This window comes from Megachile rotundata, chromosome 3, assembly GCF_050947335.1.
Source record: "Megachile rotundata isolate GNS110a chromosome 3, iyMegRotu1, whole genome shotgun sequence".
In the NCBI taxonomy this organism is placed as follows: Eukaryota; Metazoa; Arthropoda; class Insecta; order Hymenoptera; family Megachilidae; genus Megachile; species Megachile rotundata.
The window spans coordinates 8,730,835-8,744,250 of NC_134985.1; the positions used below are offsets into that span (position 1 = coordinate 8,730,835).

The following is a 13,416-nucleotide window of genomic DNA, read 5'->3' on the forward strand; positions in this document are numbered from 1 at the left end:
CAATTCGACATAGTTTGACTTTACATTTGTCAATTTACAGGTGATTCAATTCCAAGGGTTTCAATTCTCTACGGGAGTCAATTCCAAGGATTTCAATTCTTATGTAAGTAAATTCTAAACACTTTAATTTATACTAAATTCAATCCCAAGCATTTCAATTCTTATGTAATTCAATTCTAAATATTTCAATTCACAGGTGATTCATTTCGAAGGGTTTCAATTCTATACATGAGTCAATTTCAAGCATTTCAATTGGTACGTGATGCAATTCCAAGGATTTCAATTATTATGTAAGTCAATTCTAAGCACTTTAATTTGTACTTAATTCAATTCCAAGCATTTCAATTTTTATGTAATTCAATTCTAAATATTTTAATTTATACTTGATTCAATTCTAAGCATTTCAATTCATACGTGATTCAATTCCAAGTATTTCAATTCATGTGTGATTTAATTCCAAGCATATCAATTTGTACATGACTCAATTCTAGACATTTCAATTTATACTTAATTCAATTTCAAGCATTTCAATTCAAACGCGATTTACTTTTAAACATTTCAATTTAAATTCCATTCAATTCCAGATGTTCATCCACAACGCGTGTCATCAAAAGCAACATCAAAAGCGCTCAGGACGTTGCAATTCCCCGCACTTTAATTCCCACTATTCAATTCCCAAACGAACAAGCCTCCGAGCTTCCAAAACTCCACCGAACGAATGCTCGTGCTCTTCCCGTGCACTCTCTCCGTTCCGTTCGAAACACACCCTAAAATTCCGGCGTCACCGTAGCGTTCCGGCAGAGAGGGACAGGAATACCGGTTACAGAATAAGCGAGATAAAAAGATGGCGCGAGAGAGGGTTGTACATCGGGGTTGGTCGGTAGAGATGGCACCCAGACCATGATCCGTGGAGGGACCGATGAGGAAACAAGAGAGACGACGAGTAGCGTCGTGGTAGAGAAGGGTAGTGCCGGTAGGGTTGGTTAAACGGAGGCTGGTTCGAGAGGGGTGATCGGGGAGGGTGTGCGAACGTCGGAGAGAGGGATGCTGGGGCGGTTCAAGCGGGATCGAGTTCACGCCGAGTGAAGTGCGCCAGTTTGTGTCAGACCACGGAGCACGGAAGATGCTCCCGGTTGTTCACGAAACGGGTGGACCGCCCTTGTCGCGTCGGCGGCGTCGTGCGACGATTTTTCACGGTGTCGTGTCTTCTACCCTCGGAAACAACAGCAGGAACGTTAAAACGTCACGGATCGCCAGGCCCATGTCCACCCTGAACGTCATGACCACCGCGTTCACCGTGCTCTTGGTTCTACTGCCAGCTGCCTACCCGGACAAGATCTCCATCGGTGAGTGCTCACCCTCTTTTTTTCACGGTGTTACGACGTTCATCGAATTCAACCTCGCGTGTGCAGCGACGCGACCGGTCGAACGTTGTGCAACCACTCCAACGGTTATGGAGGGTTGTTGCACTCGGCTCGTTGGTGTCTACTCGACGCTGGACGGAAGTAAATATTCCATTCTCGATGTGCGATTTTTACTCCTCAAAGTGTACGTGCTGAGATGCAACGTTAAAGTTCGTGATGTGAGTTCGAACAGCTTTTTCGTTCGGATGGAATATTGGTTTTCTAGTGAGAGTTTAACCTTCGGTTTAGAATATTATTTGCGGAGGTATGAATTCTGAAAGGATTCGCTTCTGGAACATCTTTCTTTTTCTTAAATTTCTTAGTTGTTTTGTGAATTTAACTGTTGTGGATTTACCGTGGATTTAACGTTTACTCAACGAGTTGTATCTTCTGAGAAGGATCGAAAAGATTAAAAGACTAAACTTCCATAACTGTTGATCAATGAACTCATTTTGGAATTCATTGATTATCTTTCGATAGCAATTAAATAGTAAAGTTTCTAAAGCGTACCGGATAACCCAGTTCCTACCGTTTTAATCAATATAAATATTTGATTGTCATTCACACGTAGTACTCCAGAACTTAGCATCTTGTGTTTCTTAGTTACTTTCCATTCGAGAGAGTTTGATAAACTAGAGCCTTCTCGAGTTAATATTATCTAAAAACACAAAACAAAATGATGAGGTACGTGGTCGTTTATTGAATTTAAAGGAAAGCTAAACATACACGTGTCAGTGACCTTGAGGTTAAGAACCTCATTGCGCGATCTGTTAAATTGCGATCAAAGTTCAGACAATTTATTTACTCAATAGAAAGTAGGGAGACAAGATTAATATTTAAAGTTTACTATGATTAATACTACTAGTGTTGAATAATTTATTGAAAGTTGTCAGAGTGATTTAGGGGCGTGATTTAAATGTGGGTCTGGGTGTGCTTTGGGTTTGGTGATTTAAATTTGGGGGTAGGTGTGATTCAAATTTGGGAGTAGGTGTGATTTGAATTTGGATTAGGTGTGATTCAAATTTGAGAGTAGGTGTGATTTGAATTTGGATTAGGCGTGATTCAAATTTGGGTTTATTTGTGATTCAAATTTGGGTTTAGATGTGAATCAAATTTGGATTTAGATGTGATTTAAATTTGAAGCCAAATGTGATTTAAATGTCCAAGTGTAACTTAAATTTGGGACTAGGTGTGATTCAAATCTGGGTCTAGGTGTAATTCAAATTTAGGTCTAAATGCGATTTGAATTTAGGAGTGATTCAATTTTGAGACTAGATGTGATTCAAATTTGGCACTAATTGTGATTTAAATTTCCAAGTGTAATTTAAATTTGGAACTAGATATGATTCTGACCTGGGTCTAGATGTGACTCAAATTTATGTCTAAATGTGATTTAAATGTCACGCCAAGTGTGGTTTAAATTTGGGTCCAGGTGATTCAAATCTGGGACTGGATGATTCAAGTTTGAGTCCAGATACGACATAAACGTGGGACCAAGTCTGGTTTAAATCTGGGTCCAAATGTTCTAAATCTGGGACCAAGTATGATTTAAATCTGAATTCAGGTGATTCAAATCTAGGATTGGGTGATTCAAGTTTATGTCCAGGTATGACATAAACGTGGGACCAAGTGTGATTTAAATCTGGGACCAAGTATGATTTAAATCTGAGTCCAGTTAAAACTAGACAGACATAAATATCTTTCAGATATAAATATCAGATATAAATATTTAAATCCAGATGTTACATTTCTGACTAGGTGATTTGAGTCCCATCAGTCATTAAAGCAACAACACATTAATTATCACATATCCCATATGAGATCATTCTTCATGTGTTTGAAACGAAACACACCTCTCATATAATTAACAAACGCCACTCCGTTACAAAATATTATTTCATTTTATAAATGAAAGTACTCCATGTTGGATCAATTTACAAAGTGCTGCTAGCAAATATGTCAAATAACAGGTATTTCACGATATAGTAAGTAATCGTTCGATATTACACGTGTTAATTCTTGATGACAAACACTACACCTACAAAAGTAAACAGCAATTCGGGTGGGTTTGTAGAAAACATTTTTGTTACTGTTCCTTCTAGGTGATACACATGTACGATAATTTATTATGATCAAATCGATTCGTGGTTGAATTCATACAAGATACGTCTAACACCTACGAACATGAATATTCATGTCAGAAATGTGGTCGTGTAATTGTTGCATGAACAATGATAAAAATCATGCTGTGAATTAAATAACTCACGAGCGATTGATTTACAATCCTATGGTTTGTAACGTTTGCTGCTATTGTTTCTATTTCATAAATACATAGAGCTGTAGAAACGATTGAATCGAATAATCTGCTATGAAATGAATTGTAGTCGTAATCATGAAACGCAAATTCGTATTGCTGATTATTCACTCGAGTTGAATTCACCCGATATGTTATTGCAAAACAAAATGCCGTTAAACTAGCTGTTAACGTTAATAATGTAACTAGAACGAATTTTATCGAGCATGTTCACATCCGACGTTAATTAACAAAAGTCACGTACAACGTACCAACTTCACTATTCCCTTGATCAAAACAATTCCATCGAACCGAGCCACTCATTTCCTTAACCTCCTGCATACACTGGCTGGCAGAGTTGCTGTTAAATAATTCGATTTAATTAGATCAGGTCGAAGTTATTTCGTATGACACTCCACCAACTTTGATATTAACTCTGACCTCGAGTGATACGTACATGCGCTCGGGAAGCATAAGTTGCTGCGGTGCAACCGCGTGTAATTAAACAAGAACACGAAGAATCCCCTTAATACTTCCTCAGATTTTCAAATTCAGTTTCACGAATGGTTTCTCACAGTTGTTTAGTACGTTGGAGATGAATTATTCTGCAATTCTAATTGGTACGAACTTCATTTTCAAATTTCAGATTTTGGATTTTCGCTGCGTTGTCGTAGGAAATGATTCTTGCAATACTACTCAAAATATCTTGAGGAGATGTAGAATCAGTAGAAATGATAATATAGAGAGAGATTTATACTCGGTTCAATGTGTGAGGATTTAACGGGTAGGGATCTTACACGAGTGAATTTAACGTAAAGGGATTTTACGCGTGGTTATCCAACGTAATGGGGATTCTACCCATGTGGATTTAATGATCGAGGATTCAACCCTTCGAGACTCTATGCATGACTGTTTAACGCGTAGTAATTTAACGATTGGAAGTCTTGCAAGTAGGGATTTAACGCGTAGGGATTTAGCACGAGTGAAATTAACGCAAAGAGATTTCACGCGTGGTTATCCAACGTAATGAGAATTCTACCCATGTGGATTTAATGATTGAGGATTCTACCCTTCGAGACTCTATGCATGACTGTTTAACGCGTAGTAATTTAACGATTGGAAGTCTTGCAAGTAGGGATTTAACGCGTAGGGATTTAGCACGAGTGAAATTAACGTAAAGGGATTTCACGCGTGGTTATCCAACGTAATGAGGATTCTACCCATCTGGATTTAATGATTGAGGATTCAACCTTTCGAGACCCAATGACTGTTTAACGCACAGTGATTTAACGATCGGTAATCTTGTAAGTAGGGATTTAACACGTAGGAATCTAACGTGTCTCATTTCCACGCAAAGGGATTTCACGCGTGGTTAACCAACACGTGGTTCAACCCATACAGATTTGATGATCGGGGATTCAACCCTTAGGGTTCTAATGCGTGGAGATTTAACGTTTGGAAGTCTTGTAAGTAGGGATTGAATGCGTTGTGGTTCAGCGCGTAGGAAATTATATGCGTGGACATGCAACGCGTAGAAATTCAACACGTAGTTATTCGACGCGCGGAAATTTAATGCGTAGGAATTCGGTGCGTATAAATTTGACGCTTGGAAATTCTACGCCTGATATTAACCCATGATAATTTAATGCGTTCAGATTTCGCGTGGATCCCAAGTGTAGAAATTGAGCGGGTAGCTATTTAACGCGTGGTGATCCAAAGCGTGAAAATTCAACGCGTAGGAATTTAATGCGTGAGAATTCAACGCGTAGGAATTTAACGTGTGGAGATCCAATGCGTAGAAATCTAGTCGATAACAATTTAATTCGTGGAGTTCCAACATGTAGAAATGCTACACGTGGATATCCAAAGTATAGAAATCCAACAAGTACAAATTTAACGCGTAGGAATTTAATGCGTGAGAATTCAACGCATAGGAATTTAATGCGTGAGAATTCAACGCGTAGGAATTTAACGCGTGGAGATTCAATGCGTAGAAATTTAATGCGTGAGAATTCAACGCGTAGGAATTTAATGCGTGAGAATTCAACGCGTAGAAATTTAATGCGTGAGAATTCAACGCGTGGAGATTCAATGCGTAGAAATTTAATGTGTGAGAATTCAACGCGTAGGAATTTAATGCGTGAGAATTCAACGCGTAGGAATTTAATGCGTGAGAATTCAACGCGTAGAAATTTAATGCGTGAGAATTCAACGCGTAGGAATTTAATGCGTGAGAATTCAATGCGCGATAATTCAACGCATGATAATTCACCGCGTAAAAATCCATTGCGTGGGAATTTACTGCGTAAAGAACCAAAATGTAGAAACATAAAGCATAGAAATCCACCGTGCAACAATTTCACACGCAAGTAAGTCGAATTAGAGATATAGAAATTAAACCCGCAGAGATTTAGCGCGCGGGAATATAACGCGCAGGTATCTAACATACGAGGTGTGACACAAAAGTAACGAGACTAGTCCAATAAATCATTGTATCTTCAGAATCAGTTCTCCGTGACATTATCACCTTCAAAGTAGTCCCCTTCAGCATTCATACATTTTTGCATTCTGTGCTGCCATTGCTGGTAACAGTTCTGGAACGAGGTTTTTGGAAGTTGTTTCGGACGATTCTCCGTTTTTGCCTGAACCACTTCAACTGAGGTGAAATGGGTTCCCATTAAGCAAAATTTAACTTTAGGAAATAAAAAAAAGTCGCATAGAGCCAAATCAGGTGAATAAGGAGGATGCCCCTTCACAGTAATATTTTTACTAGTCAGAAACTGCTTGGCAGACAGTGCGGTGTGGTGTGAGCGGGTGCATTGTCTTGGTGCAACAGCCATCCATCGCTTCACAACTGTAGCCTTTTTTTCCTAATTTCTTCGCGAAATCTTTTTAGTATTTCAATGTAATAGTGTTAGTTAACAATCTGATCACTGGGAAACCACTCAATCATTACAATTCCATTAATGTCGAATTTTGATTTTGACATGCGTGCTTTTTTGGGTTTTGGGGATCCTGGAGACTTCCACTGCATCGACTGGCGCTTACTTTCTGGGTCATAGGTAAAAATCCATGTCTCATCACATATTACAAAAGAGTTCAACAAATTTTACAAGAAACTTGATGTTTATTCACTGTTCGGTTTTTACGTTAGACATTTTTCCAGCAAAATGCAGTTGCACGTGTTCACTAAATAACGCAATACTTCCAAATGGTATGACCGATTCAATCGAAATTGGCAACATGGATAGAGTAGGCATGTGGGATGATGCCACAAAAATAATTGCTGCCAATTCCATTGTTCAAGCTACAGATCTAGTCTCGTTACTTTTGTGTTACACCTCGTATCACAACAACCACGTTCAACTCTAAATTCTCTATGATAATCAGCCCTTGTAGAAGGTTTAAATCCACATAAAAGCCCCGACACACGTAGCTTACAACAGCTCCCCCAATTTCTCCCCTCCATCGATAACCCGTATTCAAAAATCGTGGCCGGAAATCTGTAGCAGGAAAAGCGTGATATTCGGTTAAAAGCCTGGTAGATTACCATCAATGCACATCTCAGCTACGTAACGGCAGAAGTTGTGGGGGAAAAACGATAGGGAAGAAAAGCGGGAGGGTTAGTCTGGCGAACGGGTGCGTGAAAGGGAGAGATGTGTTTCGGGGGTTGGAAAAGGAACGGAGAAAGTGGGTGCGAGGCGAGCAGACGCAGAAATAGGGGGAGGTTGAAGAGAGAATAAGCGAGAGGGTTAAGAGAGGGAGAAAGAGGAACGTTGAGCGAGGAGTGAATGATGAATGCCTATAGAAATGGTGGTGTCTTTCTTCCACCCTCGTAGGTATGTAGGTAGAGAACTGGCGGCTAAGTCGACGAAAAGACGAGGAGGAGGTCGTGGCACGAGATGGTGGTGGTGGTGGTGGTGACGTTGGAGGAGGATGAGGATAGTGGAAGGTTCGTTGCCTTGCCAAGTTATACCGCACACGGTGGCTTTCTTTGCTACTCGAACGTCGTGGCTCTCCCACTTCACCATTCGCTCGCTATATTTTTACGGAATTATGCGAAAGACCCTGGGGAAAATATATTTCCAAGGACGAGTCATCGGTACTTGACCTCCTCGCGATACCTTTAACCTTGCGAAAGGGTTCGGATGTCCTTCTATGACTGCTCCTATAAATCGCCGGCTTCGGATAGGTTTCGAGTGGCCGCTTGTTTTCAACACCTGCATTAGTATCAGCACTTTTATGCTGGGATATGATCGTTTTTAATTTTTTTTATTAGAGGGTGTAGGTTGGATACATCTCTACATCTCAGAACGTATTTTTATGCTGTGGATATGCACGAACGATCTTTTTAATTTTTTTTTTATTAGAGGGTGAACCGTTGGATACATCTCAGAACGTACTTTTATGCTGTAGATATGCATGAACGATTTAAAAAAATTTTTTTATTAGAGGGTGAACCGTAGGTTGGATACATCAGAACGTATTTTCATGTTGTTGATATGCAAAAATTTCTGTCGATACTAGTCTTTTTTATTTGTTACAAGGTGAACCACAGGTTGGATGTATGTAAGATCCCTTTGAAACATATAACGATGAATTCAAGATTTTTGTAAAAGGAACAAGAATAATTAACTTTTGAAAGAACGTATTTTTATGCTGTTATGCAAAAATTTCGATTGCGTCCAGAATTTTTATTATTACAGGGTGACCTATATTTTAGCTGTATGTAAGATCCCTTTGTAATATACAACGATGAATTTAAGATTTTTGTAAAAAGAGCAAGAATAATTAACCTTTGAAAGGACGTATTCTTACGCTCTTACGTACATGCAATTTGTGTCGTTATTGAATTTATTTTTTATTGGAAGATAAGCTATATCTCCCCTTTTTAAGAGGATGTTTTATGATTCAAAAGAGGCAATTGCGATTAACCCCTGATTCGCAGTATCAGAATCATTGGAAAAATAAATGTGTATGAAAATATGCAAAAATGTGTAAAAAAAACATACAGTTAAATTAAACAAGGGAGATGCATTGCTGTGAAGATTGGAACTGCATATTTATTATTTACATAAATCGATTCGGTGGGTCATTCCGTGTATAAAAGTAATATGGTGCGGGAAATAAATCAACAATTTGTGATATTTCAAATTTTTGTACAATATGTCTCACTTTTGTGCAGAATGTTTCGAAAAATTGGTGTACGAGAACAGTGACGTGCAATTTCATTCGAACAAGGGGCATTTTTTACGTGTAAGCGTGTATTTACAAGAAATTGTAAAAATTTTCCTCTACAAATTTTTATAACATTTAAAGATTTTAAGTATATAGCATATTGTTAATGGAAACACTGTATAATAAAGCATATGTATAGATTAATATTATTTAGATAATTTTTATATTCACAGTACGTCAATTAGATTCAATTAGACATTTTGCATAGATCACAATTTTCCAGTAATTAATGCAAAAATTATTTTTGTAATTAGAATGAAATAAATATTCAGGTAATTTTCGTATCGTAAAAGTCGTGTTAAAGTAATCTTGTATTAATTACCTCAGCGTTTTATCTCGGTATATTCCTTTAAGATTCCCGTAGTCTATTTATCCGATTCATGCTATTCCTTTAAGTTAGTTAATTAGCTCGATTCATCCGAGCAAATAATAGAACAAAAAACTTAATTGCGATTATGCAGCTATCGATTCTCTGTTAAACTTGAATCCTCTTTAAAATTGAATGGTGTGCTCTCTACGGTATTTCACGATATACGAATACACTTTTAAAATTATAATTTTTCACGGATTTCTATACGTTCATTAAAAGTTTTTATGGACTATTTATGTGGATCAAGTTATTTTAAATTGGCTAATTAACTTGAATCTTTTTTAGTAGGATTTTCAGTGAGAAAGCAATTATAGCTAAGTATTAAGATTCATTTCTATTTATTCGAGATTCAATTAAAATAATTAAAATAATTCAATTAGAATAATTTCGAATAATTAATGATTGAAAATTAATTGCTAATTAAATTCAACTTTCACTCTTTAATTTTACTGCTCTATTTAATTCTCTTACAAGAATTGAATTACAAATTCAATTCCTATCGCAATTTTGCTTTCACTCAATCCAAGATATTTAACAAGAAGTATTTCCAAGAAATTATTGTAATAAAAACCAAGCATCAAATAAAAAATTCCTACGCTTAAAAATTGCCACCAGATCCCACACAAAAATAAATTACTTAATAAAAGTTACTACTTTCCATCAGTCGGCTATCATTAATCACCGCGCGGTCAACGCGCGCGAAATTTGAAACGCGTAACCTGAGCTCTCCAATAAATCCTTAATAAATTCTCCATAATTCGCAATATAACAAATCAGCAATCAACACATCAATATACGAATGAAACTAAATAATGTTTCCCTCATTAAATATTAAAATACAGAAATAAAATATTTGCCACATAATGTTTGTACCAAGTCCCATACAAAACATATCAAAAACTATCAAAAAATGATTAAATGCATTCGAACGACCGGAAATAACCTTGAAACGGTCATTCCATCGTTCTGACTCGATGCGCCATCAAATTGTCCGTCTTCTCGGTACATGTCCTGTCTGGCAAGAAGCATCTCGGGCAATAGGAGCAAAGGTAGCCTTTGTGGAGCAAGTAGATGTGCTTACCACTTAAGAGACCTGCCGTCCGACTAATGCGATTAATAGCGCCAAGCTATCAGACAAGGGAGACATGGGCCGTGTCCGTAGCTTCTACATCGTCGTTGCACATCGTCGAAGAATTTCCCTACCGTCGCTCGAGGGTGCCGTGCAACGAGACAAAATCGAATTTTAGTGCGTCCCGGATATTTCTAGGCGAAATGAGTGCTCGATGGTGCAGGGTTGGAAAAAGTGTCTGGCGAACCTTTCACGGGAATATCTACCGTCATAAATCATCCGCAAATTGATTTATTTGAATTTTGAGTGGATGCGTTCGATATGTAGAATAGATTCTTAATGAGGGATGCCATGATTGCTACTTTAATGATGGATGCCATGATTGCTACTTTAATGACGGATGCTGTGTTGGTACTTTGAGAGCGTCTTTTATTTAGTAATTTGAGAATTGGGTATTTGTGAGAAGGAACGGTTGAAAATTTGGAAGTCCAGAAATTTTTAGACTTTTGGGAATGACAAGTTGGAATTGTGGGTATTTGGGAATTTTGTGATTTTGGAATTAAGGGTTAAGCAATTTGGGAATTTGAGAAATAGAAATTTTGAAATTAGGAATGTGGGAATTGGGGAATATTGAAATTGGGGACTGTGGGAATGTGCGAACTGACTGGACGAATGTTGGAATGTGGAATTGACGATTGTGGGAATTCAGGAATGTAGGAATTGGGAATGTGGGAATTGGCACATGTGGAAATTGGGGGATATGGAAATTGAGGAATGTGGGAATTGGGGAATGTAGGAATTGGGAAATGTGGGAATTGAGAAATGTAGGAATTGAGAAATGTAAGAATTGGGGAATGTAGAAATTTGGGAATGTGGGAATTGGGAAATGTAGGAGTTGGGAAATGTAGGAATTGGGGAATGTAGGAATTTGAGAATGTGGGAATTGGGAGATGTGAAAATTAGGGAATGTAGAAATTGGAGAACGTGAGAATTAGGGAATGTGGGATCTGGGGAATGTGGGAATTGGGGAATGTGGGAATTGGGGAATGTGGGAATTGGGGAATGTGGGAATTGGGGAATGTGGGAATTGGGGAATGTGGGAATTGGGGAATGTGGGAATTGGGGAATGTGGGAATTGGGGAATGTGGGAATTGGGAAATGTGGCAATTGGTAAATGTAGGAATTGGGGAATGTGGGAGTAGGAGAATGTGGGAATTAAGAAATGTGGAAATTGGGGGACATTGGAATTGGGGAATGTGGGAATTGGGGAATGTAGGAATTGGGGAATGTAGGAATCGGAGGATGTGGGAATTGGACAATGTGGTAATTGGACAATATAAAAATAGTACAATGTGGGAATAGGACAATGTGAGAATTGGACAATGTGGGAATTGGGGAATGTGGAATCTCAGAAATTCCAAAATTCATAAATTTGCAAATTACAACCTATAATTTTCGCAAACTCAGCTATTCAACAATTTCTCATCTCCACAAACTTACAAATTAAAAATTCTCTCCCTTGAAAATTGTTGAACTACCATAAAAATCCAAAGCAGATGACAACCAAATGTACCATTCTAACTACTATTCTGTTCATCGTTGCCTTGTAGATAAGTAGTATCCTCTCCAAAGCTTATATACGGTCCTACTTAATGGCGATCGCAGTTACCGATATTGACCACTACTGACAGTGCCCCGAACGCAACATATCACACATGTAATTCGATTTCATACAGTTTACAGATCGATATTCGCATGATGACCCCGAATTGTACTAATTTCCCGTGCAGGATGATCGGAACAAAAGGTTGGCATCCTGCAAGCTGGAACCGCGAATGTCTCGGGCTACGGTGCGTTCGAATGCCAATTTATTATTCGCATAATCGGCTGCAATCGGGCCGCGTTATTCGGCTGCCGTGATAATGCGAGGACCGGCTGCTCTGTGTTTCTATAATTGATGCATCGGTTCGCCTATTAGAATGACAAAACCGCCGGTTTGTGTACGATCATCGACGCATATTCTCGCTCGAACACGACGCCACGGCGTGCCACCCAGGATATCTGTCTGAAGCTCGTTTTGCAATATCGTATGTTATACGTTCAAAGTTACTCGCCATTAAACCTACGTATCTCGGTGAAATCGGCCAGCGAAGTTTCGTGAAATTACCCAAAACTCGTAACCGGCTATTACAGGTTACTTCAACGTTCTACCACGAGCAGACGTTCATTAATTACTTGCATGATTGTACTTGTTCGGGATTTCTGTTCGTAAGAAATAGTTTCATTCGTATCTTGAATACTTTCATTCGTGTGCTTTATTTTTCATTCGTTTGTTAAACGCTTTCATTCATATGTTCACTGGTTTTATTCATATGATGTGGTTTGGTTAGGTTAGGTTTCTATTCATATGTTATATGTTCTCATTCATGTGTTAAATGCTTTCATTCATATGTTCACTGTTTTTATTCGTATGACGTGGTTTGGTTAAGTTAGGTTTTTATTCATATGTTATATGTTATCATACACGTGTTAAATGCTTTCATGCATACGTACACTGTTTTTATTTGTAGCATGTGGTCTTTTTAGGTTAGATTTTTCTTCATATATCGTATGTTTTCAATCATGTGTCAAATGCTTTCATTCATATGTTAAATTCCCCCCCGCATGATGTTTACTTTCATTTATAAATTCCTGCAGTTAAAACAAAAATATTAGTTAAACGCGCTGAGAGATAAAATTAAAATCTATGGAAATTAATCAAATTTGTACACTTCACTCAGGGTTAGCAAAACCGTTTTCACATGTCCGTGTTTGTTTTCGTTAAATGATAATTGGAAATTCAATATTAGATTTTGCTGTGAGCGAATTTCAAATGTTAATTAATTTCGAAATTCAATTGATTTAACGAATATGATGGATTGAATTGATTTAACAAAAGTGACGATACATTGCGAGTCGGGAATTAAATTTAAATGACTGCTTTTGCAGGAAGGTTTATCACTAGTTGTATACAGTAATAAACGTTAATTACATGTACTTACAA

At 37.9% G+C, this 13,416-nt stretch overlaps 1 protein-coding gene across 1 annotated transcript in view; it reads left to right on the forward strand.

Moving 5' to 3' along the window:
- Nucleotides 1-70: 70 nt before the first annotated feature.
- Nucleotides 71-13,416, forward strand: part of GluRIB (Glutamate receptor IB) — a 377,596-nt gene continuing 364,250 nt past the window's right edge. The window contains exons 1-3 of the mRNA XM_012288273.2: nucleotides 71-103; nucleotides 197-290; nucleotides 585-1,346. Coding sequence (XP_012143663.2) covers nucleotides 1,124-1,346 — 223 coding nt within the window. The 5' untranslated portion in view covers nucleotides 71-103; nucleotides 197-290; nucleotides 585-1,123. The remainder of the gene's footprint in view (nucleotides 104-196; nucleotides 291-584; nucleotides 1,347-13,416) is intronic.